At 36.6% G+C, this 27,621-nt stretch overlaps 1 protein-coding gene across 1 annotated transcript in view; it reads left to right on the top strand.

The window, feature by feature from the left end:
- Positions 1–27,621, top strand: part of INTU (inturned planar cell polarity protein) — an 80,198-nt gene that overhangs the window by 41,528 nt on the left and 11,049 nt on the right. The window contains exons 5-13 of the mRNA XM_047799274.1: positions 572–690; positions 3,791–3,880; positions 6,329–6,406; positions 11,014–11,203; positions 15,144–15,197; positions 22,480–22,542; positions 23,298–23,519; positions 24,374–24,853; positions 26,720–26,817. Coding sequence (XP_047655230.1) covers positions 572–690; positions 3,791–3,880; positions 6,329–6,406; positions 11,014–11,203; positions 15,144–15,197; positions 22,480–22,542; positions 23,298–23,519; positions 24,374–24,853; positions 26,720–26,817 — 1,394 coding nt within the window. The remainder of the gene's footprint in view (positions 1–571; positions 691–3,790; positions 3,881–6,328; positions 6,407–11,013; positions 11,204–15,143; positions 15,198–22,479; positions 22,543–23,297; positions 23,520–24,373; positions 24,854–26,719; positions 26,818–27,621) is intronic.

Raw genomic sequence — 27,621 nt, 5'->3', positions numbered from 1 at the left:
ATAATACTTCTTTCTTCCTATCTGCACTTTTTTAAATTTAGTTTTGTATTCTCACTTTGTAAGTTTAATTAAAGTCTTGTCTTGTATTTAAATACTTAATGGTTTCACCAAAGATGAAGATTATCTTTTAAAAGTCAGTAATGAAAGTAATTGAATTTAAAGACTCTTAAAAGTTATATGTGGTGTCTATGTGGATATGTAACCACAGGAGATATAATGAGTATAATATAAATATTAGTATTTAAATTTATTGTAAGGGAGATTAATGTTGGAAACATTGTTTGAAATTACTTATAATTATTCCAAATAATCAAGGTCCTACTTAATATTTATTTCATGGCCAGTTTTGACAGTTTCTAACTTATTTTCAAATGTGGTATTTTAAATATTAGGTGATACATTAAAATTCCAATTATGCGTCTTTCCTTATGTTTGAATGAATCTCCTACTGAAGCTGAAGGGATTCTTTTTTTCTTTTCCCCTTAATCCTAAGGCTGAATTTGCCACGAAAAAAAATAGTGGTTGGAAAATTTGGGGAGGATTGACGTATCTATTTCTTTTCATTTAACAGCAGGAAATCCTTTATCATTATCCAGTATCTGATGCATCTCAGAAACTTAAAAGTGTGAGAGGGATATTTCTCACACTCTGTGATATGTTGGAAAATGTAACTGGGACACAAGTTACTAGGTAATAATTGATTTTTATTTAGCTTTAATTCTCTTTCTCTCAAGTTCTTTATCTTGGTTCTGATGGAGAAAATACTAATACAATTATCAATTATACAAATATGTTTTTTGTATCTATAATATAAGTATCTATATGGTTGATGGTTTGTCTGCAGATATTTTGTTTCTCACCTAGGTTATTTCTACTAGTCCTCTATTTAAAGTGTAGGCTCTCAGTATAGCTGTAGATCTGGATATTTTGGCACACTATTTTGGGGGGGAGGGGCTCCTGTTTTGGCACACTTTAAATAACAAAGTTGGACCAATGACCTACACTTTAGAAATTCTTCATGATGGTGATCTCTTGAGCATGGCGTTTGATGAGTCTGGCTTTTTCATGATTTTATCTTGATCATTAACTTGCTCGACAGTACCTTTGTGGTTGGTAAGAATGACTGAATACTGTATTTTTCATATAGTTCAAAATATTTTGTTCTTAGAACAGTGATAGAAAAACACACAATACACATCCACTGTAGGAAGATATTCAGAAGGCAGCGTCATCTGTACAAGTTCACTCAGTGATGGAGAAGCAGACTAAGGTCAAATAACTTTTTGAAAAATAAATTACATCATGTAGTCAATTCTAAAGCCACATGTCCCATTCCAGGTTGATTTATCAAGCCTGATTTTGAAATATTATAGTTACATTATGAAAGGAGGGAACACAAAGCTTTGGGGTTTTGTTTTTGCTTTTTTTTGATAATTTTTTTTTCTTTTCTTTTTAGGGCCACACCCACAGTGTATGGAGGATCCCAGGCTAGGGGTCAAATCAGAGCTGTAGCTGCTGGCCTACACCACAGCTCACAGCAATGCCGGATCCTTAACCCACTGAGCAAGGCCAGGAATTGAACCTGTGTCCTCATGGATATTAGATCCATTTCTGCTGAGCCACCACAGAAACTTGTCATAAAATAAATTTATAGACAATGAGCTTTTCTTCCTTAATATTTCAATAATTTTAGACTTTACAGAAAAGGTTTATCTCAAATTTTAAGAGCACCTTAATCTAGATTAAATATCAAGTTAGATTTTTTAAGCTTTAACTTTTCCCATGTTCTGATTAAAATGACATCTCTAGGATTTTAAAAGAGATCTGCAAGACAACAGAAAGAAGAATTGCCTTGTTTTTCTAAATGAAAGTAATGTATATTTAACTCTGGGACTTTTAATATAGTATATACAGAAAAGATTAGTTCATTCTAGGATACTAGTAACTGAGGCTCCATTTAGTGTTCAAATTTGTATTCATAAAAGCATGTCAAAAGGCCTCTTTTTAGTTTTTAAAATAGCTTTATTGAGATATAGTTTAGGTATCATACAATTCAACCATTTAAAGTATACAGTTCAATGGTTTTTGTATATTTGCTGATTACCTGCAACAGGCACTAGAGTCAGTTTTAGAACATTTTTATCATCTCAAAGAGAAACCCTGTACCTTTTAGCTATTAATCCACCTATCCCACGCCAAGCCATGAACAACCACTAATATACTTTCTCTATAGATTTCCCTATTCTGGACATATCACAAGAATGGCATCATAATATGTGCTTATTTGTGACTGGCTTCTTTTATTTTTTATTTAGCATGATGTTTTTAAGATATAGGTCTCTTTTTTTTTTTCTTTTTTTTCTAGGGCTGCACCCACGGCATATAAAGGTTCCCAGCCTGGGGTCTAATTGGAACTGTAGCCGCTGGCCTACACCAGAGCCACAGCAACATGGCTCATGGCTACGCCAGATCCTTAACGCACTGATCTAGGCCAGGAATCGAACCCAAAACCTCATGGTTCCTAGGCGGATTCGTTAACCTTTGAGCCACGATGGGAACTGCACAGGTCTCATTTTTAATCTCATTAGAAAGAAAATTTGTCTTAAGTCTCTCCAAGTAGATTTTATTTTATTTTTCTCTAAAGTATATATATTTTACTGGATATTTAGATCAATAAGATATGACTCAAACATGTGGAAAACATGTTTTTATATACATATATATATATATAGAAAAATATTTTGGTGAAAGAATAAATAAGAAAGTAATTATTTCAGGGACTCCTAGCAATGTGTGTCTTTTGTTGCATACACTTTTAAAACTATAGTGGAATTAATCATGACTATAAAAGAGTCTAATGTTTGGCTAAAATATGTGCATTTTTAAACTCTTAAGGTAAAAGTAATATCCCTTTTAAATAAAATCTATATAGCAATTCACATTTAAAATCCCACACACTTATCTACTGTAGTATAAAAGGTACACTCTATCCTGAGGACTCAGCAGATAAAGACTGATCAATGTATTTTAATTTCAACAAAGAAAACACTAAATATATTTTTATTTTATTTCCTTCCTACCACCTACCAACATTATAAGGAATCATATTCTCTATGTTTCTATAGTTTATTATTGTATCTCCTTTTCAAACACATCTAATTTGTTTTCCAACTTCATTGAAATATAATTGAAGTACAGTAAAGTATATGAAAAAATATATAATTTGATCATTTTTGACACTGGTATAGACCCTGAAACCTTTGCCACCGTAAATATATCCATCACCCCAAATGTTCCCTTGAGAATATGTTTAAACCTGACTTATATTTTGGTTACCTGTTTATGTATCTAGGTCTATACTGAGTGATCATCTTTTGAGCTGGGACCACCTCTTTGTTTCTTCAGTGTCTTTTAGTAAATCATGTTCATAAATGGACAATCAGAAAAGATTTGTTAAGTAAGCACACTGGGATGGAAGCGTTCTTCTGAAAAAAAAATTGTATATAGTCAGCTAACATTAGCAAAAGAATTGTAACTTTTTTTTGCTATAATAGGTCTACTTTTGTTTGCCCTAGAGTTTATTGTGGATTTTAAATATATATATATTTCAGAATATGTCTTTGTTATAAAATCCCTTGCCTTTCCTGTGCAGCAGTTGGGTATATGCCAAGAAATTGGCTTATTAAGCATGCTGTTTTTAAATCATACCATATGTAATCTTTTATAAATGACTGTTTATAATCTTATGACATTTAAAGATATTCTAACATTTTAACTCATATTTTCTTAGCTCATCCCTTCTTTTAAATGGGAAACAAATTCATGTGGCTTATTGGAAAGAATCTGACAAGTTGTTGTTAATTGGCCTACCTGCTGAGGAGTAAGTTGAGATTTTTATTTACCTTAAAAATCATTTCTAAAATACCGCTAACAAAGTCTGTTTCATTAAAATTATGGCATTTTTGTTAAGAGGCAAATTTAAGAAATTTTTTAATTTAAAGGTTTGTTGCACTAGTACAATAGCTACCTGTGTTCATTTGGTATGGATAGTGCAGAAAGACCCAGGAAGGCACTGCTAGACCAGTTCACAAAGGTGGGGGCCAGTATAGAGGTAGCTGAGAGATGAGCTTGTCCTCTGCTCAGACATTTAACAGTATCGTGGTTTAGATTTTGCATGTTTATGGTTTTCTGCTGTTGGTGATTTTGGAGAATTATGGGTCAGTGGAAAGGTGTTTTGCCTTGACGCCAAGCAACTTGCATCAAATAATGAATATTTAACTCTAAAGTGACTTCTTTAACGGCATATCTTATATTATCATGGTCTCCTTTTTAACTTTTTTCAAGTATTTTAAAATATATCTTATTTTAATAGTTGGAGGTAAAAACAGGGCTGACATTTATATATATTTGTGTGTAATAAGTGAGTTATTAAGTCCAGCCTATACTCAAGAGAAAGAGTATCAAACAATTTGTGGATGTGTTTTAATACCACAAACAGGAACTCCAAAGAAGTCTGCAGTGAAAAATATCAAAATGATTATGTTTTAAAAGGGTCTTTAATTTTGGACAGTAAGAGATATGATCTATCATAAATAGATGGGGTTCTAATTTGGGGCTTCAAAAATTTGATATGAAGGGGTAGTGGTGCTATTACATGTATTAAATGATGGCTCTCTTTAACCAGCTCATGTGTGTTTTTCTGTCTAACAAGGGACTGTAATGAACCCTGCTAGGAGACTGCCATATATCAGTGAATTAGATTATGACACTTTAGGGTATAGTGGCAGGGAAAAACATTTACCTTTAGACTTTTGTAGTAGCGTAAAAGGCAAAAGAAAAGCACAGATAGTCCAATGGTAAGATAAGGTAGTGTGGGCAGTTAGAGAGCAGAGAGGAAGGTCCAGCTAAGGAACTGAGCTGAGGCCACCATATGATGCCACCAGCCAACTTAGCTAGGCAGATAGAGACGGTTTCCAGGAGAGGTTTTATCCTGAAGCCAAAAAAGGACTGTCATTACTGAGCTCTGAATCAAGGTTTTATTGACTAGGGGGTGCTCTAGCCAGTTCCTCAGTCTTTATTACCAGAATAGGGGTGGGGAGAGGGTGTTTCCTAAATATTGATGTGATTCCTATCCTAGAGAACTTGGCTTGATAAGTTGGAATGATCCTCCTTCTTCTCTGTCCTGAGCTTCAAGACAGAAATAGTTCTAGCCAGCTCTTTACCCAGCTCTCTTACTGCTCACAGCAGCCACTCTCTACCATATTCTTTTCCTCCTTCCATCTCGTTTCACATGACTGTGAAACGTAGTTATTATTATTCTCATCTGCTCAGTGATCATACACAAGTACCTCCTTAGTGTCAATTTCTTATGTCTTTTTATCTCCAACATCCTACATGTAGTTTGTACTTGAACTGGCATCCCTGGGATTCCCCCCCCTCCCCCCATCTGTCTTAATGCCACAGCCTGTATATGTCTTTCTTTACCACTGTGCCTTTTACAAGCAGGATGAGAAAAGAGTTGCCCCACAGAGGATAGGATGGGGCATAAACTCCAGGAACATGTGTTTTCATGGGGGAGATCACCTTCCTATGATGGCAGCAGCGAATAGCAGGGGCCTAACCAGGAAGACATGTGGCTGGTGGAGAGAGTAGCTTGGGAGCTGAGGAGATGGATGCCCACGGGCAGCTTCGACAAGGACTGGGTGTGCTTGCACAAGTTAACTTCTTGAACCTCAGATTAACCATTCATATAATGTGAATGGTTAAGACCTGCTTTGTAGAATTCTTTCAAGGCTTCAAGGAGGAAATAAGTCCGTTTCTTTCCTTTCTCCTACTTTCTTTCCTCTCTTTTTCATTTAGAGGTATCTTTTTGTCACAAGAGTTGGAGGTTCTAAAGTTGGAGGTCTAGCTGAGAGCTGGGTAATACTGGAAAGTGTCAAGAATTTAGCATTTCTTTCTGTGGGCCCAAGTATTACATCTCCTTTATATGCATTAATTTTATCTAATCCTCAAAATGAACCTGAGAAGGCTTAGTGATTATGGACCCACTTTAAACTTAAAAGAATTTAAACCCTAAAGGGGGGCTAAGAAATCTGCATATAGATGGTGATATAAAAGTCCTTACTTGACCCATGTTCAAATGCTAGCTCTAGACATCAAAATCTGATGGCTAATGCAGGAAACAATCATTTTACACAGCTATAATTCCCAGTTAACAATATACTTTTCACATTGCTTATGTATAAAATGTAAAGAGGATTTGCTTCTTTCATATTATGTATCAATTAATTATATTATAAATGAAAAGATGCATTTTTGCTTTTTTTAGAGTTCCTCTTCCTCAGCTAAGGAATGTGATAGAAGATGTTGCCCGAACCTTAAAATTTATGTATGGTTCTTTAGATAGGTAAGTACTTCTTTGAATTGAATCTGAAGTTTTAAGTATATGATTCTAAATCAACTTTTGTACTTAGTGTTCCTTGGTTGTCAAGAGAGTTGTTTGGGTTTTTCCTTATTATTTTCTTATCTTTCATGACTGGCTTTTATATTACATCTCTAGGCAGTTTTTCTTTTGATCCATTGCTTTTTCTTTTTTTGGTCTTATATGTTACTTTTATGAAATTGATATAACTACAATTATATTCAATATATTTTTGTAGGGACAAGTGTAAGAGCATTTCTTCAGAAGAGATAAAGAAAAAAATTTTAAATAAGTTTTTTGTGTTTTCCTCCAGTTATAATTTTTTGTGTTATTTCTCCATTGTCAAATTCACTATGCTAAAATATACTTTTTCCTTAAAAAAATTTTTAGTGAAAAAAATGTATGTGCTATTAAAATAAATAAAAGTCATAGTGGAGAAGGTAATTGACTAGTTTTGCATATAGCCTTCCATATATTTTCTATACAAAATGAATATACACACTCCTCTTTTTTACACATGTGGGCTGATGATATGCATATTTTTCTGCTTCTTGCTTTTTTAACTTTGCAGTATGTGATGCATCTTTCTTGATCTGAAGGAGGAAATTTGAGGTAAATGTTTTAACATTTGAACATGTAAAATTATGGGTGGAAGATGGACTTTTTTCTTTGTGGGGTTTTTGCAAGTCCCAGCCCTATAGAGGGCTAAAATAATACCTTTACTTTCAGAGCCTTAAGAATAGGTCAGTATAAAAATTCAGGAGTTCTGGTTGTGGCTTAGTGGTAATGAACCCAACTAGTATCCATGAGGATGTGAGTTCGATCTCTGGCCTTCACTCAGTGAGTTAAGGATCTGGCATTGCTGTGAGCTATGGTATAGGTCACAGACGTGGCTCAGATCTGGCATGGCTGTGGCTGTGGTACAGGCTGGCAGCTGCAGCTCCAATTCTACACCTAGCCTGGGAACTTCAATGTGCTGTGGATGCAGCCCTAAAAACCAGAGAATAAAAATTTAAAAATTCAAAGGCAGTTTATACATTTTTCCAAGCCATGGTGTTATCAGCTCTCTGTTTATCCAGAGTGGATCTTTGTTGTCACTGTTCTCAAAGGTGCCTAAAGGAATTTTCTGTGATAGTACCATCTGGGAAAATTGACTAGTTTACAGTATTTTTCTCCAAGAGCCTCTTAGGAGATACCTCCTTCTCAAACCCAATTCCTTACTAGCATTTTCCAAATGTGTAAACTACAAAAGGCTAGCTAGGCAACCATGTACAATGTTTTTACCTTTTACTAAAAAGGAAATTTTTTAATTTTTTATTAAAGTTATAGTTGATTTACACTGTTCTGTCAATTTCTGCGCTGTACAGAAAAGTGACCCGGTTTTATACACACGCACATACACACACGCACACGCACACACACATTCTTTTTTGTATATTATTTTCCAGGAAATTGGATATGGTTTCCTATGTTATACAGTAAGACCTTATTGTTTATCCGTCCTAAATGTAATAGTTTGTATCTAACTCCACATTCCCAGTACATCCCACTTTCTCCCCCTCCCCCTTGGCAACCGCAAGTCTGTTCTCCATGTCCATGAGTCTGTTTCTGTTCTTTAGATAGGTTAATTTGTGCCATATTTTAGATTCCATACAAAAGTGGTATCATATGATAGTTGTCTCTGACTTTACTTAGTGTGGTAATCTCTAGTTGCATTCATGTAGCTGCAAATGGCATTATTTTGTTCCTTTTTTATGGATGATTAGTATTCTATTGTATATATGTACCACATCTTCTTAATCCATTTATCTGTCGATGGATATTTAGATTGTTTCTATGTCTTGACTACTGTGAATAGCACAGCTGTGGACATATAGGTGCATGTTATCTTTTTGAATTATAGTTTTGTCTGGATATATACCCAGGAGTGGAATTGCTGGATCATATTTTTTATTTTTAGTTTTCTGAAGTATGTGCATACTGTTTGCCATAGTGGTTGTACCAATTTATATTCCCATCATCAGTGTAAGAGGGTTCCTGAAAAGGAAGTTGTTAACCAATGAAAAGTAAGGATATGGTTATAAACTATTTCCTTAAATTTATGCTAGATGAACAAACCTTGCTATGTTTTGCCTTAATTGAAGCTCTCTCTTTTCATAAAACTGGAGATAAAGATTAAATTCTTGTAATGAATTCCATATATAAAGATAAAGCAATTGGAATTGTTCTGAAAATTCCAATGGAATAGGTTGGGGGCAGAGGGACTCTTAATTTCTCTGAATTTCATTTTGAAGTTTAGCTTCCATTGATTTGGAAGTGTCTCCAGGTTGACAGCAAACTTAGGTAGTCCCTTCTTATCCAAGTGAGAATTTGAAAGGTAAACTAAGGTAATAAATGTGAAGATCCATTGAGTTCTTAAAACCAAGAAGGAGTATGGATCCAAGGTATTGTTAATAGTCATTTTGCAGTAACTTTTTTAATCATAAGGTTTTTTTCTTATTGTGAAAGGTTTTTTGTTTTGTTTTGTTTTGTCTTTTTGTCTTTTTCGGGCTGCACCCATGGCATATGAAAGTTCCCAGGCTACGGGTCTAATCAGCGCTGTAGTTGCCAGCCTTCACCACAGCCAGTCACAGCCACAGCCACACAAGATCTGAGACGCATCTGCGACCTACACCATAGCTCATGGCAACACCGGATCCCTAACCCACTGAGCGAGGCCAGGGTTGAACCCACATCCTTATGGTTGCTAGTCAGGTTCATTAACCACTGAGCCATGACAGGAACTCCTGATTATGAAAGATATTGAAGGCCCATTATGAAAAATTATTAAAAGACTATAAAGTCCAAAAACTTAAATTCTCTTTTTCAAGTTGTGAGCTAATAGTTCCCTGTGAGCCACAGAAACTTAATTATATGTTAACACAGTTTAGTGTTGTGATCAAATGAAAGATGTGTTTCCCTCACCATTCCCAGCCAATCCTAATCAGTCTATCTCCAAAACATATCTCAGATCCATCCATTTCTCTCCATCTTCACTACTACGCTGTCTAACCACTGCCTTCCCTCACAACTGCAGTAACTTTCTAACTGATTTTCTTGCCTCTTTAATTTCTAAAGTTACAGTAGTCTTTCTACATTATTATCTGGCTTCCATATACCTTTCTGATTTCAGATCTCAATCCACTCTGTCCCTCTGTACTGTTCTGCAGGCCCCTGGCCAAACTTGTTCCCACTCTGGGCTTTTGCACTCTTCTCTAACCATGTGATCTAAACTAGCCAAGCAGTCACCTCATCCATTGCAGATGGTCTTGTTCTCTGCTTAGTCCTTTGTACAAGTTTATGTTTTTACTTTTTGTTCATTTCTTGTCATTCTCCACTAGAATGTGAGCTCCAGGGAAGTAGAGACCTTGTCTTTTTGTCCTGATATTTTTACTGCTATACCTCCAGCAATGAAAATAGTACCTACAATAGTAGGCACTTAAGTAATTGGTTGAGTTAAGCAGTGAATATTATTCTGATACAGTAATACTATATGTATCAGTAACTGTGTTATCCAGTGGTCTATTCCAGTGAATGATTGTAGGCAATGCTGTACTACTTTTACATGGCTAAGACCAAGTTGTCTTTAAGTTCTTAAATAGTCACGCCATCATTAATGAAGAAGGGGGAAAATAACTTAGACTAATTATGTGTTTACTTATACCAGTAAGTAATAAGCATAATAAGTACTTATACTTACTCTGTACTAGGTACTTTGCATGAGAGTTAGATTGTATTATTCTGGCTTTTACAGAGTAGGGAACAAAAGTTCAGAGAAAGATTAGATAATTTTCCTGAGAGATCTACCTAGTAAAAGCAGGGATAAGATTCAAAGCCAGATCTGTGCTATTACAAAGCTCAAAATCTCTTTTCATCCTATGTTGTGCTAAAGATACTGGGAGCTTGGAGTTCCCGTTGTGGCTCAGTGGTTAATGAATCCGACTAGAAACCATGAGGTTGTGGGTTCGATCCCTGGCCTTGCTCAGTGGGTTAAGGATCCGGCATTGCCATGAACTGCGGTGTAGGTTGCAGACACGGCTCAGACCCCACGTTGCTTGGCTCTGGCGTAGGCCAGTAGCTACAGCTCCGATTTGACCCCTAGCCTGGGAACCTCCATATGCTGTGGGAGCGGTCCTAGAAAAGGCAAAAAGACAAAAAATAAAATAAAATAAAATAAGTAAAGATATTGGGAGCTATAAATGGGTGAGAGATAAATCAGAGGTAAAAGCAGTTTACATTTTTCTGCAAAATGGGTGTTTTACTTCAGCCCATTCTGTTGTAGATATACCACTGTGTTAGACCTCTTATGTGGTTTTTATCATAGTACCATCTACCCAGTGCATTTGAGAATAGGTTTTAGGGTAAAAAATGTTGACAGAGTAAATTTCTTAACACACTCCCTCAGTAACATTATAGGAGTAATTCTTATTAGAGGAGGAAGAATATGGAAGAGAACCTACGTAGTTGGGAATGGCCCAGTCCCCTGAGGAATGTACAAGAGATGACCACCGTTTCCATATGTTGTTCTAACTATATGACTCTTACTTCTTCAGTGCCTTTTGCCAGGTTGAGAATGCTCCTCGTTTGGATCATTTTTTCAGCTTGTTCTTTCAAAGAGCCCTTCAGCCTGCTAACCTGCACTCCAGTGCCAGTTCCAGTGCACAGCAGTATGATGCTGCCAGTGCAGTACTTTTAGACAATCTCCCTGGAGTTCGGTGGCTCACACTTCCACAGGAAATTAAGGTAGTCTTAGGTGTCATAACTAAGAATCAGAACCGGTTGCCTGTAATTCTTTATCTTCTCTCTTTTTTTTCCCCTTAGGCTTTTTTTTATTTTCAAGATAGTGGGTAAGAGTTAAAGGGACAATTGGTTGATAAAGTAGGAAGTCCAGTGCAGTCGACTTTTTCTTTCTAGCTCTATCTTACTTTAACATGTAAGCCTTGTTCAAACTTGGAATACTTTTCAGAAATCATAATGAGATGTTATGTCTTACTTTTGAATTTTGTTTTTTGTTTGTTTGTTTGTTTTTGTCTTTTTGCTATTTCTTTGGGCCGCTCCCGCGGCATATGGAGGTTCCCAGGCTAGGGGTCCAATCGGAGCTGTAGCTGCTAGCCTATGCCAGAGCCACAGCAACGCAGGATCCGAGCCGCGTCTGCAACCTACACCACAGCTCACGGCAACGCCGGATCGTTAACCCACTGAGCAAGGGCAGGGACCTAACCCGCAACCTCATGGTTCCTAGTCGGATTCGTTAACCACTGCGCCACGACGGCAACTCCTTACTTTTGAATTTTGTAATTCCAATTTAATAATGCAGAGTCATTGAGTTAGGTGGATAAAATGATTGGCTAACAAGTATTCTCAACTTAAATACAAATTCCACTAATAATAGCAAAATCTTTGTTTAATATGTAACTTGCTTTTTGCCTTGTTCTATAGATAGCTCTGTAAAAGCTAACTTCATGATGTATTGTCACTGTGATTTTAGTCATTTCTCTAGATCCAAAATAACTTTACTGTTGAATGATTGAAAAGATCATTTCAGACATTTTTATCAACAATACTCTGTTTAGCCACACCATTTGTATTAGTATTAATGAGGCACTATACCTTAGCAGTTCCCTGAACATGAAGAAACCCGGGCTATGTTGTAGTTAAAACCCCAATTCAGGATTCTGCTTTTCATGAAATTCTGTGATGCAGGATCAAATAAATGCCTTATGACAGCATAGTAATAACTTAAACTGATACTATCAGTCACTTTGCTCTGTTTCCTTATCTGTAACATGGAAGAATAATAGTACCTACTTACTTCATAAAGAAATTATGAGTTATCACACAAAATGCTGAGAATCATGCCTGCATGTTGTAATTGTAGTTATAGTGGTGAGGGTAGTATTACATGATGATTATTTGGAGGGAGTTGAGGGGTTAGAGCATGTTTAAAGGAAACTTTATCTTCTAGTATTCTTTTTTTTGACTTTGCCTCTGTTAACTGCCCACCGCTGCATCTTTTGTATCTCAGGCCAATGATTATCATTTTCCTAAATTGTATAAAAACTAAAAAGTGTAATATATATAATTCTGCTCCCATCAGTTTTAATAAGAAATCATAAGTGTTCAAAATAGAATGTAATTAGATAAGTTTACATTTAAGATAGAAAGATCCTGGTTCCAAACAGACTCCCTCAAGTCTGACTCATTCTGGAGTCTTTTTTCTCCTGAAAGACACAAGGCCAATTTCATAAGTCAGAAGTACCAATCATGAGGCTTGCCAGTCTGGTCTTGCGATTGCTCAAGTTCTTGCCCTGCTCAGAATTGCGTTCTTCCCTCAAAATATGTATTGGCTTCTGTGAGAGTAGAGGTATTTAATGTTTTTAGGGACAATATCTTCAGACTTTGGACACATTATGATTAAATATTACTTTCCTTCTAAGAAATTCAAGACATTTTAAAAATAACAGCCCCTTTTGGTGTTATAAATTCCATGTGAAGGTTGCTTCCTATAGTCAGATTTTTTTTTACTGACTTTTTTTTTTTCTTCTCAATGTAGCATGTATTTGATTAAAAGGATTGTATGCCTTTATTTATTTCAACCCAAAAGAATATCAGACTGAGAAATCACTGTGTGAATTCTGGCATATATATTTCTTAATCATTTGACTCAAATTATACCTGTTGCTTATCTCACTGAAGCTTTGGTTGTCTTTGTCCTTATAAGTCCAACACTACTGTATGGAGATCAGTCTTCATTGTTCTGAGTACTCAGATTTGTGTTATGCTTTCAGAATCCAGAAAAGTCCTCTGGATGCTGATGGTTTAGTTGGGGGGATGGAATTGATACATGGGAAACAGTGAGGATACAGCTTAGACATTTTCCATATTTTGTAATGTGGTTAAGAGAATTGAGAACAGTATTTTTGGAAAGAGACAGATACTTTCTGATAAAGTGATCTAAAAGTCTCTGATGAATGTCAAGTTTGAAATACACAATAACTCTTGTAGTTTTTGCTTTTGTTTTACCAGCAAACTTAAAGAATTCACACATTTTCTTTTTCCCTTTGAGATTTCTTGCTGTGTTAAAAATAGTAGGGTTTGGAGTTCCTGCCATGACTCAGCAGTTAACGAACCTGACTAGCATCCATGAGGATGTGGGTTCAATCCCTGATCTTGCTCAGTGGGTTAAGGATCCAGCATTGCCGTGAGTTGTGGTGTAGGTCGCAGACGTGGCTTGGATCCTGGCTGTGGTATAGGCTGGCAGCTGTAGCTCCGATTTGATCCCTAGCCTGGGAACCTCCATATGCTGCAGGTGCAGCCCCAAAAAACAAGAAACAAAACAAAAAAAGTAGGGTTTATTGACTATATATAATCTAATGGAAAATATTAAGGAATTTTATGCCTTAAGAAATCTAGTTAAAAGCATATATGTATGTGAGGTAATTTGTGCTTGATAAATTTTAGGGGAAAATGGTTATTTTTAAGTTAGGAAAAATGTATTGTTTTGAGTTCAGTATTTGATGAGATTGCACTTTAGTTTTCTTTCCCAGGTGTTTGAGAATTTCCTTATTTTGTTTATTTGTCAGATTTTTAAAAAATAATTTTTCTGAAGGTGCAATTATAGTAACCTCGTGTATTAGAGTTCAGTAGCAGGAATAGCAACCTATTAGACATTAAGGTTTCTGAGATCAGAAATCACAAGTGGGTAATTTTCTTTTTGTCCCGTAGTTTTTCACAAGGGAATCTATAGCCACAAAAAGAAGAACATAACGTATTTGCTAGATGCAGAAAAATGTAGGCCACAAATGAGTAATAAGTCATACTGTGTGAAAAGCACTGAAAGGCATGACTAATGTTTCCAAAGCTTTTGTCATCTCAGTAAGACACAGTTTGTGAAACAGTCCTGCAGAGACTGTCTTGACCTTTTTTAAAGAAAAGGGATTATTTTTCACAAATATCATATATGCTACAAGCTTCAGCGGTCAGTAGTTTCACATTAAAATGCAAATTAAATGTATTCTGTTTTTAAATTTTGAATGCTTTAAAGAGGGACAAATGCATGAAAGAGTTCAAGCAAAAACCATAGAAACAAAAGCTAAATCCTAAGAGATTTTTCTAATAACTCTGTAGGGTAGTTAAACTGTGCCAGATTCCAGGGGAATGCTTGCCTTCATGTTTTAATCCATGAATAAAGTTTAACAGCCTTTTTACACAAAACATAGGAAAGAGACGGAGAAGAATGTTGATACTTTCCAAGAATCCAACTTTTGAGAAATATAAAAACAAAAACAAATCATAGATTGTCTACATCAATTGATTTTTTTTCCTCTTAAGATTTTTAATAGGTTAAAAAATTTTCTAACAGAACTCTAAAGCAGCTTTTAAAACTTATAAATTAGTTTACATTGGATAGAGTAAAGCCCATTTTGTAATAAATGAGATTTAATTGAAAAACTTGTATATGTTAACTTAATTTTTCTTTTTTTTTTGTAATTGCAAATAAAACAAGATGTTCCATTTGTGGATATTTCTTATATAACACAGAACAGAGATATATATTTATTCAATTCCTCAAGTAATTTTTAAGCATTTTTATATGGCTGTTACTAAAAAATAAGTAATATGAGTTAAATGTAAGTAATATAAGTAATGTGAGTTTTGTGTTTCCCTTTTTTTTTCTACATAGATGGAATTAGACACAGCATTGAGTGAATTGGAAGCCGCAGATTTTGCAGAACTGGTAAGAGAAGCAGTGGATTTTAGGAAAGATTCAATGTTGGTGTCTTATTTTGTAAATCAGTTATTAGTCTAAGAATTTTCCAAGGGGGCATGTAGTACATAACATTAGGTCTCTATATTGAAATGGGCAAAATCTATTTTGCTTGCCTTAAAGTTTTCTGTTCAGGAGTTCCTGTCGTGGCTCACCGGTAACGAACCCTACTAGTATCCATGAGGATTCAGGTTTGATCCCTGGCCTCGCGGGTTAAGGATATGGCCTTGCTGTGGCTGTGGTGAAGGCTGGCAGCTACAACTCCAATTTGACCCCTTGCCTGGGATCTTCCACATGTGGGTGGGGCCCTAAAAAGACAAAAAAGAAAAAAGATTTTCTGTTCAGTTAAAAATACTTGTTTCAGGAATTTCCACTAGTGCAGTGGGTTAAGGATCTGGCATTATTGCAGCTGTAGCATAGGTCACAGCCATGGCTCAGATTTGATTCCTGTCCCAGAAACTTCCATATACTATGGGTTCAGCTGAAAAAGGGGAAAAAAATTGTTCTGTAATATATGTGTAATGATTAAGTGTCTAAATCTGTCTAGTGAAATGTACTTCCAAGCTGTGTCCACTAGAGCACCACTGGTACCCAGGCCATGGTGTATAAATAATATTTCTCACTAAAGGAAACCAAGACCCCTAATGAGAAAAGGCTGATTCCAGATTTAGGGCTGAAAATGTACAAGATAAGCCTGGAAATGTCTTGTTATATCCAGATATCCAGGAAGCTTTCAAAAATTACTAGGGTTAATTTAGGGTTCAAGTAATCAGGAGACAACTTGAAGAGGCTCCCACTTGAGCATCTATAAGGATAATAACTGCACTGGATTGAAACACATCAGATATGCTTAAGTCCATGAGATCTTAGTTTTAAAAGAAAATTTTTAGTCAACTTTGGGGGATGCAAAGGAACCAATTCAATATTTTGAAAAGTAGTAATTAAGGAGAAAGCATCAAACATCTGCCTTTCCTATCTGAATCACACCTCAGTGTTATCAAATAGAGATGAGGGGAAGGTTCTTTTTATGGAAGAGGTCTACCGAACATATCAAGAAAGAAGATAGAATTGAAAAATTATCATCTTTCATCTCCCCTCAGTGAGTTTAAGGGATCTGAGCAATGATCAGCAGAGGCTGTTAACATCACAGAAAGAAAGTCAGACAGATGGAATGCGGTTCTAGATGGGACCACACAAATCACCATGAAATATACTTGATCACGCCTTGGAGTCTAACTACCAATTTACAGGAAATACAGGGGAAAAGGGACATGTTAAATGACCCCATTTGGTGGGGGGGATTGCAGTCAGCAAAATCCAGACTAGGAAATTCAACAGGATAATTTCTTCAACAAATAAATTAGAAGAGGGTGGGGGTCAGTACAAGTAGAGAGAGAAGCTATCAGTTACTATGACAGAGAAGCTGTCAGTTGATATAGCTTAAACGTATCGACCAGTTTCAATGTATGGACCTTACTTGGATCCTGATTCAAACAAACAAAATTTTTGAAAACACTTATGAAATAAGAAAATATAAACACTAATAACTGGGTATTAGGTGGGAATAATTCTTTAGATGTGGTAATGATATCATAGTTATATATTTTTTAAAGTCCTTCTGTTTTAGAGGTGCATTCTGAAGTATTTACAGATGAAATGATATAACATCTGGGATTGATTTTGAAATAATTCAGCAGGGAGAGGGGCGAAGGAGAAAGGGATATAGATGAAACAAAATTAGCCATGCACTGGTCATTGTTGAAGCTGGATGATTATCAGTACATAGGAGCCAATTATACTATTTAGTATACTAAATATACTATCGTATATGCTAAAATTTTCAGTAATTAAAGTCTTAAAAGTAAATGGGAAGTTAAGAAATAGGAGCAGTGAGGCTGGAACATTCTTTAGAAGATTGCTGGTAAAAATGAGGAAAGGATGTTAGCTTGAAAGGGTGGCTTAGTCTTAACTAAGATCCTAAGCAATCGGAAGGGTATTTTGTTTGTAAAAATAGTGGAAATTTAAGCCAGGTGAATGCTTCATAGGTCATAAATTTTTCACTGGTGGAGAGTGTTTAGACAGATACTAGTCATTACGGACAGTTTAGGCCTAAAGTATTGAAATATCTGGATTTTAGGAACCTATATGAAATAGGTTTAATTAAAACTTTAATTTCTGCCTTCATAGAACATCAGTTTAATGACCAGTGGGACTAACCATGGTTAGAAAAAGATTTGTTGGGATTCCTCGGATACAACATCAAGACACAATCCATAAAACAAAAAAAGTTGATGAGAATGTAAAATGGTAGTTATTTTGGAAAACAACTTTGTAGTTTCTAAATTACCTAAATACATACCTACAATGTGATTCTGCTTTTCTATTCCCATTTAATTAATTACCCAAGAGAAATGAAAGCTATATCAGTGCAATGACCTGTACACAAGTGTTCATAGCAGCTTTGTAATAGCCAAAGATTAGAAACAATTCAGATAACTTGTGTACTTCAGCAGGTGAATAGACAAAACAAATTGTGGTATGTGCATGCTCCCCATCCCCAGCCCCTAGCAACCACTTATCTGTTTCTTTCCACATGTTTTACCTTTTCTGGAATGTCATATAGGTTGATCCATATGGTAGATAATTTGGGGAGCCTGACATTTTTTAATTTATTTTTTATTTTTTAAAGTTTTATTGAAGTGGAGTTAATTTACAAGGTTGTGATAATTTCTGCTGTACAGCAAAGTGACCCAGTCATACATATACACATATCCATTCTCTCTGACTCTTTTCCCATATAGATTATCACAGAATACTGGGTAGAGTTCTCTGTGCTATACAGCAGGTCCCCATTGGCCAATCATTCCATATACCGCAGTGGGCATATGCCAATCCCAAATCCCCAGTCCATCCCTCCCACCCACCACCCACCTGTCCCCTTTGGTAACCATAAGTTTTTCAAAGTCTGTGAGTCTGTTTCTGTTCTGCAAAAAGGTTGATTTGTATCATTTTTTAAAAATTCCAAATATGGGTGCTATCGTTTAGTGTTTCTCTTTCACTGTCGAGCTTCTCTTAGTATGATAGTTTCTAGGTCTATCATACATAGTTTCTATGATAGTAATTAGGAAGTTAAAATACTTATTTTTATACAAATATTACATGAGTACATTCTTATGGAAAAATACAGGCAATAAAAATAAATGTAGCATTTTTCTTGAACACTCATATTTCAAAACCAGCCCTATTCTCAGCCCTATTATCAGAATTAACCAATTGATGTATATTCTTGGTAATCTTGTATTTATGATCATATAGTGAAGTAATTTTGTCTGATAATGTTCAGAGTAGATGATACTTTCACATTATAGTAGGGATATAAACTGATACAACCTTTTAAGAAAGCAGTCTGGCATATACATTAAAAATATATACCCTCTGACGTAGGAATTCATCCTCCAGGGCCTTATCAACTAAGGAAAATATCAGGGATGTGCACAAAGATTTCTTTATAAGACTGTTCTGCACAACATTATTTATACCCTGAAAAATTACTGGAAACAAATTAAAATACCACATTATGGAATCTGTTAAACAATACAGCGACTAAAAGTCATATTTGGAAAACTTTCTATTGACATGAAACAATGTTCAAGATCATTTGCTATGAAAAAAGCAGGGTCCAAAACCATACACATAAACTAGCTTACCCACACCCATTAGGATGGCTACTGTTTTTTAAAAAGGAGAAAACACCAAGTGATACTAAAGATAGAGAAAAAATTGTAACCCTCATGCACTCTTGGTGGGAATGCAAAACAGCATGGATGCAATACAAAATAGTATGGTGCCCCCCCCCAAATCAAATACAGAACTACTGCATGACCCAGCAACTTGGCATACTCAAAAGAATTAAAAGCAAAATCTTGAAGAGCTATTTGCACACCCTGTTCACAGCAGCATCACTCACAACAGAAGCAACGCCAGTGTCCGCCAACAGATGAATGAACAAACAAAAACATGCTAAATACATACAGTGGAACATGATTTCACCCCAGAAAGGAAGTAAACTCTGACATATGCCTCAACATGGATGAGCCCAGAGGATACCACACCTGGCAAACCAAGCCCCTTATAAAAAGATAAAAAAGTGCATGATTCCATCTATAGGAAAAGCCTAAAATAGTAAAACTCATAAAGATGGAAAGTAGAAGAGTGGATGCCAGGGGCTGGGGGAAGGGGTGGAGGAATGTAGAATTGTTGTTTAATTGATACTGAGTTTCATTTTTGCAGGAGGAAAAGAGTTCTGGAGATTGGGTTGTCCAACAGTGTGAATGTACATGACACTACTAAGCTGTACATTTAAAAATGATTAAGGTGGGGGCCCCCAAAAAAAGGGAGTTCCCTGGTGGTCTAATAGTTAGGGTTTGGCATTTTCACTGCTGTGGCCCAGGTTCAATCCCTGGTCCCTGGTCTGAGAACTGAAATCCCACATTAAGTGACATACACACAGACAAAAAAAGTTGGTAAATTTTATATTATGTGTATTCTATCACAGCTGAAATTTTTAATGAAAATACAATAATTTTTCAAAGCTTATCTACAATTAAGCCAATCTGAGAGCTCCTATAACCTCAGAAAGCTTCCAGTGAACTTATTAATACCTCGTTCTTAAATATGAAGATGGTAAAGCATCACGAGGAATGTCTTTGACATAAAAGCAGTCAAAACAAATGAAAAAGAATGGTTCTGACTTCTTTCTCACTTAGCATAATGCATTTGAGATTCATTCATGTTACTGTCTATAGCAGTAGTTCAGTCCTTTTTCTTGCTGATAGTGTTCCATTGTATGAAGATATCACAATGTTTATCCTTTCCCCACTTGAGGGATATTTAGATTATTTCCAGTTTTCAGTTTTTCTTAGGTTTCATTGTGTGTGTATGTTTTTTAAATTATAAGAGTAATACATGCATATAGGGTAAAAATGCAAACATAGTAATTAAAAACAAATGTCCTCCTTCCTTATCTCTCCCCCAGTTCTATCCTCAGTTACAACTGCTCTTGCAGTTTGGAATGTATTCTTCCAGACCCTTTTCTAGACACGTATGTAGTACCCCCATACACACCAACCCATGTATACATATATACTTATATATCATTGCAGTTGCTATTTTTAACAAAACTTAGATCATAGTGAATATTTTGTTCCACAGCTTGCATTCTTTGCTGAACAATGTACTCTAAAATCTTTTGTGCTTATTCATATAGATCAAACCTTATTTTTTTAAACAGATATATGATATTCTGTGATATGAGCATACCTAATCTCCTTAAGCATTTTCCATTGTTAAACTTCACTTTATCTCCAATTTTTGTATATTGCAAATAATTCTTTTAACTTTTTGTACAAAAATCTTGATTCTCTTTAAGTGTTTCCATAGTTTTCTAGAAGTGGAATTACTCAAAGGGTATGTGCATTTAATTTTTTTTTACATACTACTCAGTTGCCCCCAAATAGGTTATACCAATTTCTACTTTTAAAAACAGTGTATGGTAATATTGGATATTTATTTTATGCTTTTTTTTTTTTTTCCAGGGGCGCACCCACAGGATATGGAGGCTCCCAGGCTAGGGGTCAAATTGGAGCTACAGCTGCCGGCCTACACCACAACTACAGCAACACAGGAGCTTAGCCACATCTGTGACCTACACCACAGCTCACAGCAACACCGGATCCTTAACCCACTGAGCGAAGCCAGGGATTGAACTCGCAACCTGATGGTTGCTAGTTGGATTCGTTTCCGCTGCACCACAACAGGAACTCCAATATTGGATATTTTAGATGATGCATTTTAGGTTGATAGCATAGATAGATATGATAGATTTCTTTCAGTCCCTCTTAGAGTAACAAATCTTATGTTTTACTCTTAGATGTCTCTAATCAACAGTATCTTATAAGAATCAAAAATAAGATTGTTCACAGTCAAAAATAAATATATAGGCACCTTATCTTTCAACCTAATACTCTAATTAATATATTGATTTCTAAAGAAGGCACTATGAAAAAGACAGTTACTATACGGACCCACTGTATAGCACAAAGAACAATATTCAGTATCTTGGTTTTCTTTTTTTTTTTTTGTCTTTTGTTGTTGTTATTGTTGTTGTTGCTATTTCTTGGGCCGCTCCCGCGGCATATGGAGGTTCCCAGGCTAGGGGTCGAATCGGAGCTGTAGCCACCGGCCTACACCAGAGCCACAGCAACGCAGGATCCGAGCCGCGTCTGCAACCTACACCACAGCTCACGGCAACGCCGGATCCTTAACCCACTGAGCAAGGGCAGGGACCAAACCCGAAACCTCATGGTTCCTGGTCGGATTCGTTAACTGCTGCGCCACGACGGGAACTCCTTTTTTTTTTTTTAATGGAGGCCACACCTGTGGCATATGAAAGTTCCCAGGCTAGAGGTCAAATCAGAGCTACTTCTACCAGCCCACACCACAGCCACAGCAACACCCAAGATCCGAGCAGCGTCTGCGACCTACACCACAGCTCATGGCAACACTGGATCCTTAACCCACTGAGTGAGATCAGGGATTGAACCCACATCCTCATGGATCCTAGATGGGTTCATTAACCGCTGAGCCCCACAGGAACTCCTCAATATAATAACCTCTCATGAGAAAGGATCTGAAAAATAATAAATATATATATGATATATGTATGTATAACTAAATCACTCTGGTCTACACCTGAAACATTATAAATCAATGTGTTTAAATTAAAAAAAAAAAAGCTCAACCACTAAAGAATGTAATTTCCAGGAGTTCGCATCGTGGCTCAGTGGAAACGAATCTGACTTGTATCCATGAGGACGCAGGTTCGATCCCTGACCTCATTCAGTGGATTAAGGACCCAGTGTTGTCATTAGCTGTGATACAGGCCGCAGATGTGGCTTGGATCTGGCGTTGCTATGGCTGTGGTGTAGGCTGGTGGCTAGAGCTCCATTTCGACCTCTGGCCTGGGAACCTCCATATGCCGTGGGTGCAGCCCTAAAAAAAAAAAAAAAAAAAAAAAAAGACAAAAGAATGTAATTTTCATTTTAACAGTTATAGTTTAGCTAGGATTTTTAAAAATCATAATACATATGTATGTATATTATTTATATGAAATATATTATTTATATGAATTATATATATACACATATGTGTGTATATACATATACACATATCCACTATGTTTTTTTTCCCCCAGTCTGAGGATTACTATGACATGAGGCGGCTGTATACAATCTTGGGGTCTTCTCTATTTTACAAGGTAAGTTGAAGCCATCTTTTTAGAAAATATTCCAACATTAAGTAGTTAACTTCTATGTAAAGCAAATTAAGCATGAAGTGAATTTAAGTGATTTAATTTTTTAAAAGATTTTTAAACACAATATAAGTCATATCTTAAAAAGAATCAGACAATATAGAACTGTACACAGTGAAAAATAAGTCTTTCCCCACCTCAACTCCTGCTTCTCCACTTTTCATATTCAGAATTCAGTTCTTGGAGTTCCCATTGTGGTACAGTGGTTAACGAATCCGACTAGGAACCATGAGGTTGTGGGTTCTATCCCTGGCCTTGTTCAGTGGGTTAAGAATACTGCGTTGCCATAAGCTGTGGTGTAGGCTGCAGACGCGGTTTGGATCCTGAGTTGCTGTGGCTGTAGAGTAGGCCAGTGGCTACAGCTCCAGTTAGACCCCTAGCCTGGGAACCTCCATATGCCACGGGAGCGGCCCAAGAAATGGCAAAAAAAAATTCAGTTCTTTTGTTACCTTGCCAAATTCTTAGGCTAATGCTACTCAGAGGTGATCTTGCTTTATTCTAAAGTTTACCTGTTATAAACTTGTTATCATAAATATTTGATCTCTAGTGGAAAAAATCATTTAACTGTGTCTTCGTTTATTCCATTTGAAACTAGAATATTTTAATTGAACTGAGGAAATACCCCTAAAACTCTTAGAAATATATTATGGGATTATTGCCTTGTATCACTAGTTGACTTTTATTCTGTGGTTAAATTCAAGGGTTATTTGATATGCAGTCATTTGCCTAAGGATGATCTTATTGATATTGCTGTATACTGTCGCCACTATTGCCTACTGCCTTTAGCAGCAAAACAGAGAATTGGTCAGTTGGTAATATGGAGAGAAGTATTTCCTCGACATCACCTTCAACCTTCTACAGACTCAAATACTGAAGTCTTTCAGGAACCTGAAGGGAGATATTTTTTGCTAATTGTTGGCTTGGTAAGTTTACCTTAGTTTCTTTCTTGGGATTTTTTTTTTCTTTTGCCATTTACTGACCATCTAAATAAAAATACACAGGCAAAAATGATAATTTAAAATTACAAGCGTGTCAGCTACTACTATTTAAGAAAATGTTATATCCCTATTTCTTTTGTTTTGCATCCATTTAATACTCGTAGAGAAATTATTACTGAAACCCAAGATAATATTTTAACAGATTTTAAGATCTTTTGTTCTAATTTCTATAAAACTAGGGGTTTTATCTTCTGGGTTGTTTTAGGAAATAGACATGAAAAGAATACAGAATCAGAAGCAGAAAAATATGTGATTGTAAATGAAAGGACTACTGATTATTGAGGCTTTTTGAAAGCTACCTTAAGGAATTCCACACCAAAGTAGCAGCTGATGGTATATCAGAATAAGGCAAAGTGAGATTTGTTTTCAGGGGTGATCAGGAAGCATTGAGAGGAGCTTTCACTGTGGCATAGTGGATTAAGAATCCACCTGCATTAGCTTACGTCCCTGCAGAGGTGATTTTTCAATCCCTAGCCCAGTTCAGTGAGTATATATACCAGACTGTATATATGTGGATCTGGCATTGCTGCAGCTGCAGTGTAGTTTGAAGTTGCAGCTCAGATTCATTCCCTGGCCCAAGAACTTCCATATGCCATTGATGCATCCATTTAAAAAATAAAAAAAGCCTTGAAATAACTATGAAGGGAAGGGAGGAGTTTTTAATAACCACATGATTATGCCATATGCCCACATGTACTTATTATTCACAAATTTATACATGCATGTTACATAAAATAATTTCATGTAGCTAAACCTATGTAATAATTTTTTTCTTATAGAGACATTATATGTTATGTGTACTACTAGAAGCTGGAGGCTGTACATCCAAAGCTATTGGGAATCCTGGACCAGACTGTATATATGTGGATCAGGTCAAAACAACTCTTCACCAGCTGGAAGGGGTAGATTCCCGCATAAATGAACGGCTAGCCTCTTCTCCGAGCCCCTGTTTGTCTTGTGCTGACTGGTTCCTTGCTGGATCACATGAAAAGTTAGATAATTTGACGACGTCACCCATCCTCAATAGGCTGCAAGCTACTTCCAAAGTAGCAACCTCTCCAACATGCAGAAGAACTCTTTTTGGTGACTATTCCTTAAAGACACGTAAGCCCAGTCCTTCCCGAAGCGGAGGATCTGACAGTGGTTGTGAAGGTAGAGAAGGCGTTGGCTTGAGCCCCCATGCTACCCTGGATGCAGCACAGAAGCAAAGAGCATCTCAAGGTTCTGATGGTTCAGAAGAAAGTGGGGCCTTGCTTAAGGTGTGTGTTCATTCAAGTGAATATGTTCTGGGACCTAAGCTGTCTCTCCTTTCCTTGTTTTACAATTGCAAGATAATTTTTTTTTTTGGCCACACCCTCAGCACATGAAAGTTCCCAGGCCAGGGATCAAATCTGAGCTATAGCTGTAACCTACACCACAGCTATAGCAATGCCAGATCCTTAATCCGTTGCACCGGGTTGGGGATTGAACCCATGTCTCAGCAGTGACCCAAGCCACCACAGAGGTAATGGTGGATCCTAAACCCCCTGTGCCACAGCAGAAACTCCTGCAAGATAATTTTTAATGGCAGATCATTCTTCATTTGAACTACTGGTAGTTTTAGTCACTGATGGCAAATCAGTGATCTAGGACCAAAAATAGAATTAAATACCAAGTTATAAAATATTAGCCCCTTAACAGCTAGAACATCTACTTGACATTAACTACAAGTAGGGAAACTTTTTAATCCTACTTTTCATGTTCATGTCTTTCTTCTGTATTCATAGTGATAACATCCTACTTGTGGGACATTTAGGGGCTGATCTGACTAAATAGCCAAAAAAATGTTCTGCAGAAACAAAAAAGAGAATTAGAAACTTAGAAAAAGTATATGTATATGAATATTTATTGTGTGTTATCCTTTTTTTTTTAATAGAGCAGTATTTTTTTTTTCTTTTTTGGCTGTCCCACAGCACATGGAGTTCCTGGTCCAGGAATCAGATTTGAGCCACAGTTGCAATCTGTGTCACAGCTGTGGCAATGCTGGACCCTTTAACCCACCGTACTAGCTGGGGATCAAACCTGCACCCTGGCACTGCAGAGATGCTGCCGGTCTCATTTTGCCACAGCAGGAACTCTGAGAAGTTTTCTTTTTTTTTTTTTTTTAATCTACACCTGTGAAGGTCAGGTCTCCATAGTCAGATATGACTATAAAACAAAGAAAACAGTCTTTTTTCAGAATGTTCATTGTTTTTCCATGTAAATACCATAACTATATCCAAATGACTATCCAGGAAATCACCCTGGGAGGCTTCATACTTATTCTAGTGATCCTGTTCTTTCAAAAGATTTTGGAAGCTTATCATTTAGTGGATAGCAGTGATGTCAGACAAGGCATGGAGAAAAAGGGGTCTGAGGAGGAGCACAAATAAAATATGAGATTCTGAGTGTGTGGCATAGATGACCATAGATTGATCTCTTAATTCCAAACAATAGGGCACTCTTGGAGCCCTGCATGGGTGTATTTTGGAAGTACTCACATGGTGGTACTCACTATCCCAGTGTGTGAAACTAGTAGGGAATATAGTCTAAGAGAACTTGGATAGGCTTAAGGAGCCATGAGCAGCTCCTAAAAGAAGTTGAATTAAATATACTCTAAGATTCAGTCATTCAAGAAATATTGATCAAATACCTACTATGTGCCAAGGGCCTTGCTACACAAAGGAGATAGAAAGATGAGACTTCCCTGGTGGTTCAGCAGGTTAAGGATCCAGCATTATCACTGCAGTAGCTTGAGTCACTGCTATGGCATGGGTTCAGTCCCTGGCCTGGGAACCTCCACAAGCTGATGGAGGAGTGCAGGGTCTAGAGAGGCAGACAGGTATGCTTACATATAAATTGTAACAAAATTTGGTAATAGCTCTGGTTGGATGTTTACAAGGAGAATTATCATGTCCTCATGACGTGGCCCTGGGGTCACTGTTAATAAAGGGTAAACCAAGAGGTACGAGTTAGCATTGAAAGTATTTAAAGGAAACATTGCAAAATAGTAAGTAGTTGTCCTAAGGATTTTTAGATTTTACATTATTTCTGCTGTTTTATTCCATTCTTAGATATAAACTTATCTACTTAACTATACTTTTCAGGTAACTAAAAAGAAGTCTACTCTTCCAAATCCATTTCATTTTGGAAACTTGAAAAAAGATCTGTCAGAAAAAGAATTGGAAATGTATAACACAATGAAGTAAGAAACTTCCTTGTTATATTCTTTTTCACTTTGTGTCTTTGTGGAAATTTTACAATGAAAAAATACTATTCCCTAACATATTGAGATTTTAGTCAATAGATTTAATTATGATATGCCTTACATGTAAAAGATATAGCTATGTTATTTCTCTAATGTTTTACATTACATGTATAGGAAACACACTCATAAGAAGTTAAAAACTTACAAAGTAATACTTCAAAATGTGAAAGTCAGAGTTTCTGCCATGGCTCAGCAGTAACAAACCCAACTAGTATCCATGAGGATACAGGTTCGATTCCTGGCCTTCCTCAGTGGGCTAAGGATCTGGCATTGCCATGAGCTGTGGTGTAGGTAGGTTGCAGACACAGCTCAGATCCTGCATTGCTGTGGCTGTGGCCATAGGCCAGCAGCTACAGCTCTAATTTGACCCCTAGCCTTGACCCCTAGCCTAGGAACTTTCGTACGCCATGGGTGCAGCCCTAAAAAGAACCTCCCCCCCAAAAAAGTGAAAACCCCCCTTTATCTCTCTCCCACAGGTAAGCTTCCTTTTGAATTAGAGGTTATTATTTTTAGACTCTGGTGGATGCTGTGGTGGCTGAAGATACTCCTTAGCCTCAGGTACTCATTCCCAGGGCTTGAGAGTGATGGCTGCTAGTGGCTCATGCTGAGTCCTTCCCCTGGTCTTGCCTTGCTTGAAAGCTTGCTGACTCCACCAAGGTTACACAACCTCTCCCTGGGGTAGCCCACATCCAATGACTAACAGTTAAGTGAGTACAATGGCTTGGCCGTTGCTTAAATTCA

This window comes from Phacochoerus africanus, chromosome 10 (genome assembly GCF_016906955.1).
Source record: "Phacochoerus africanus isolate WHEZ1 chromosome 10, ROS_Pafr_v1, whole genome shotgun sequence".
In the NCBI taxonomy this organism is placed as follows: domain Eukaryota; kingdom Metazoa; phylum Chordata; class Mammalia; order Artiodactyla; family Suidae; genus Phacochoerus; species Phacochoerus africanus.
Note: the sequence above shows the minus strand (reverse complement) of the source record. Positions and strands in the feature narration are given on the sequence as shown.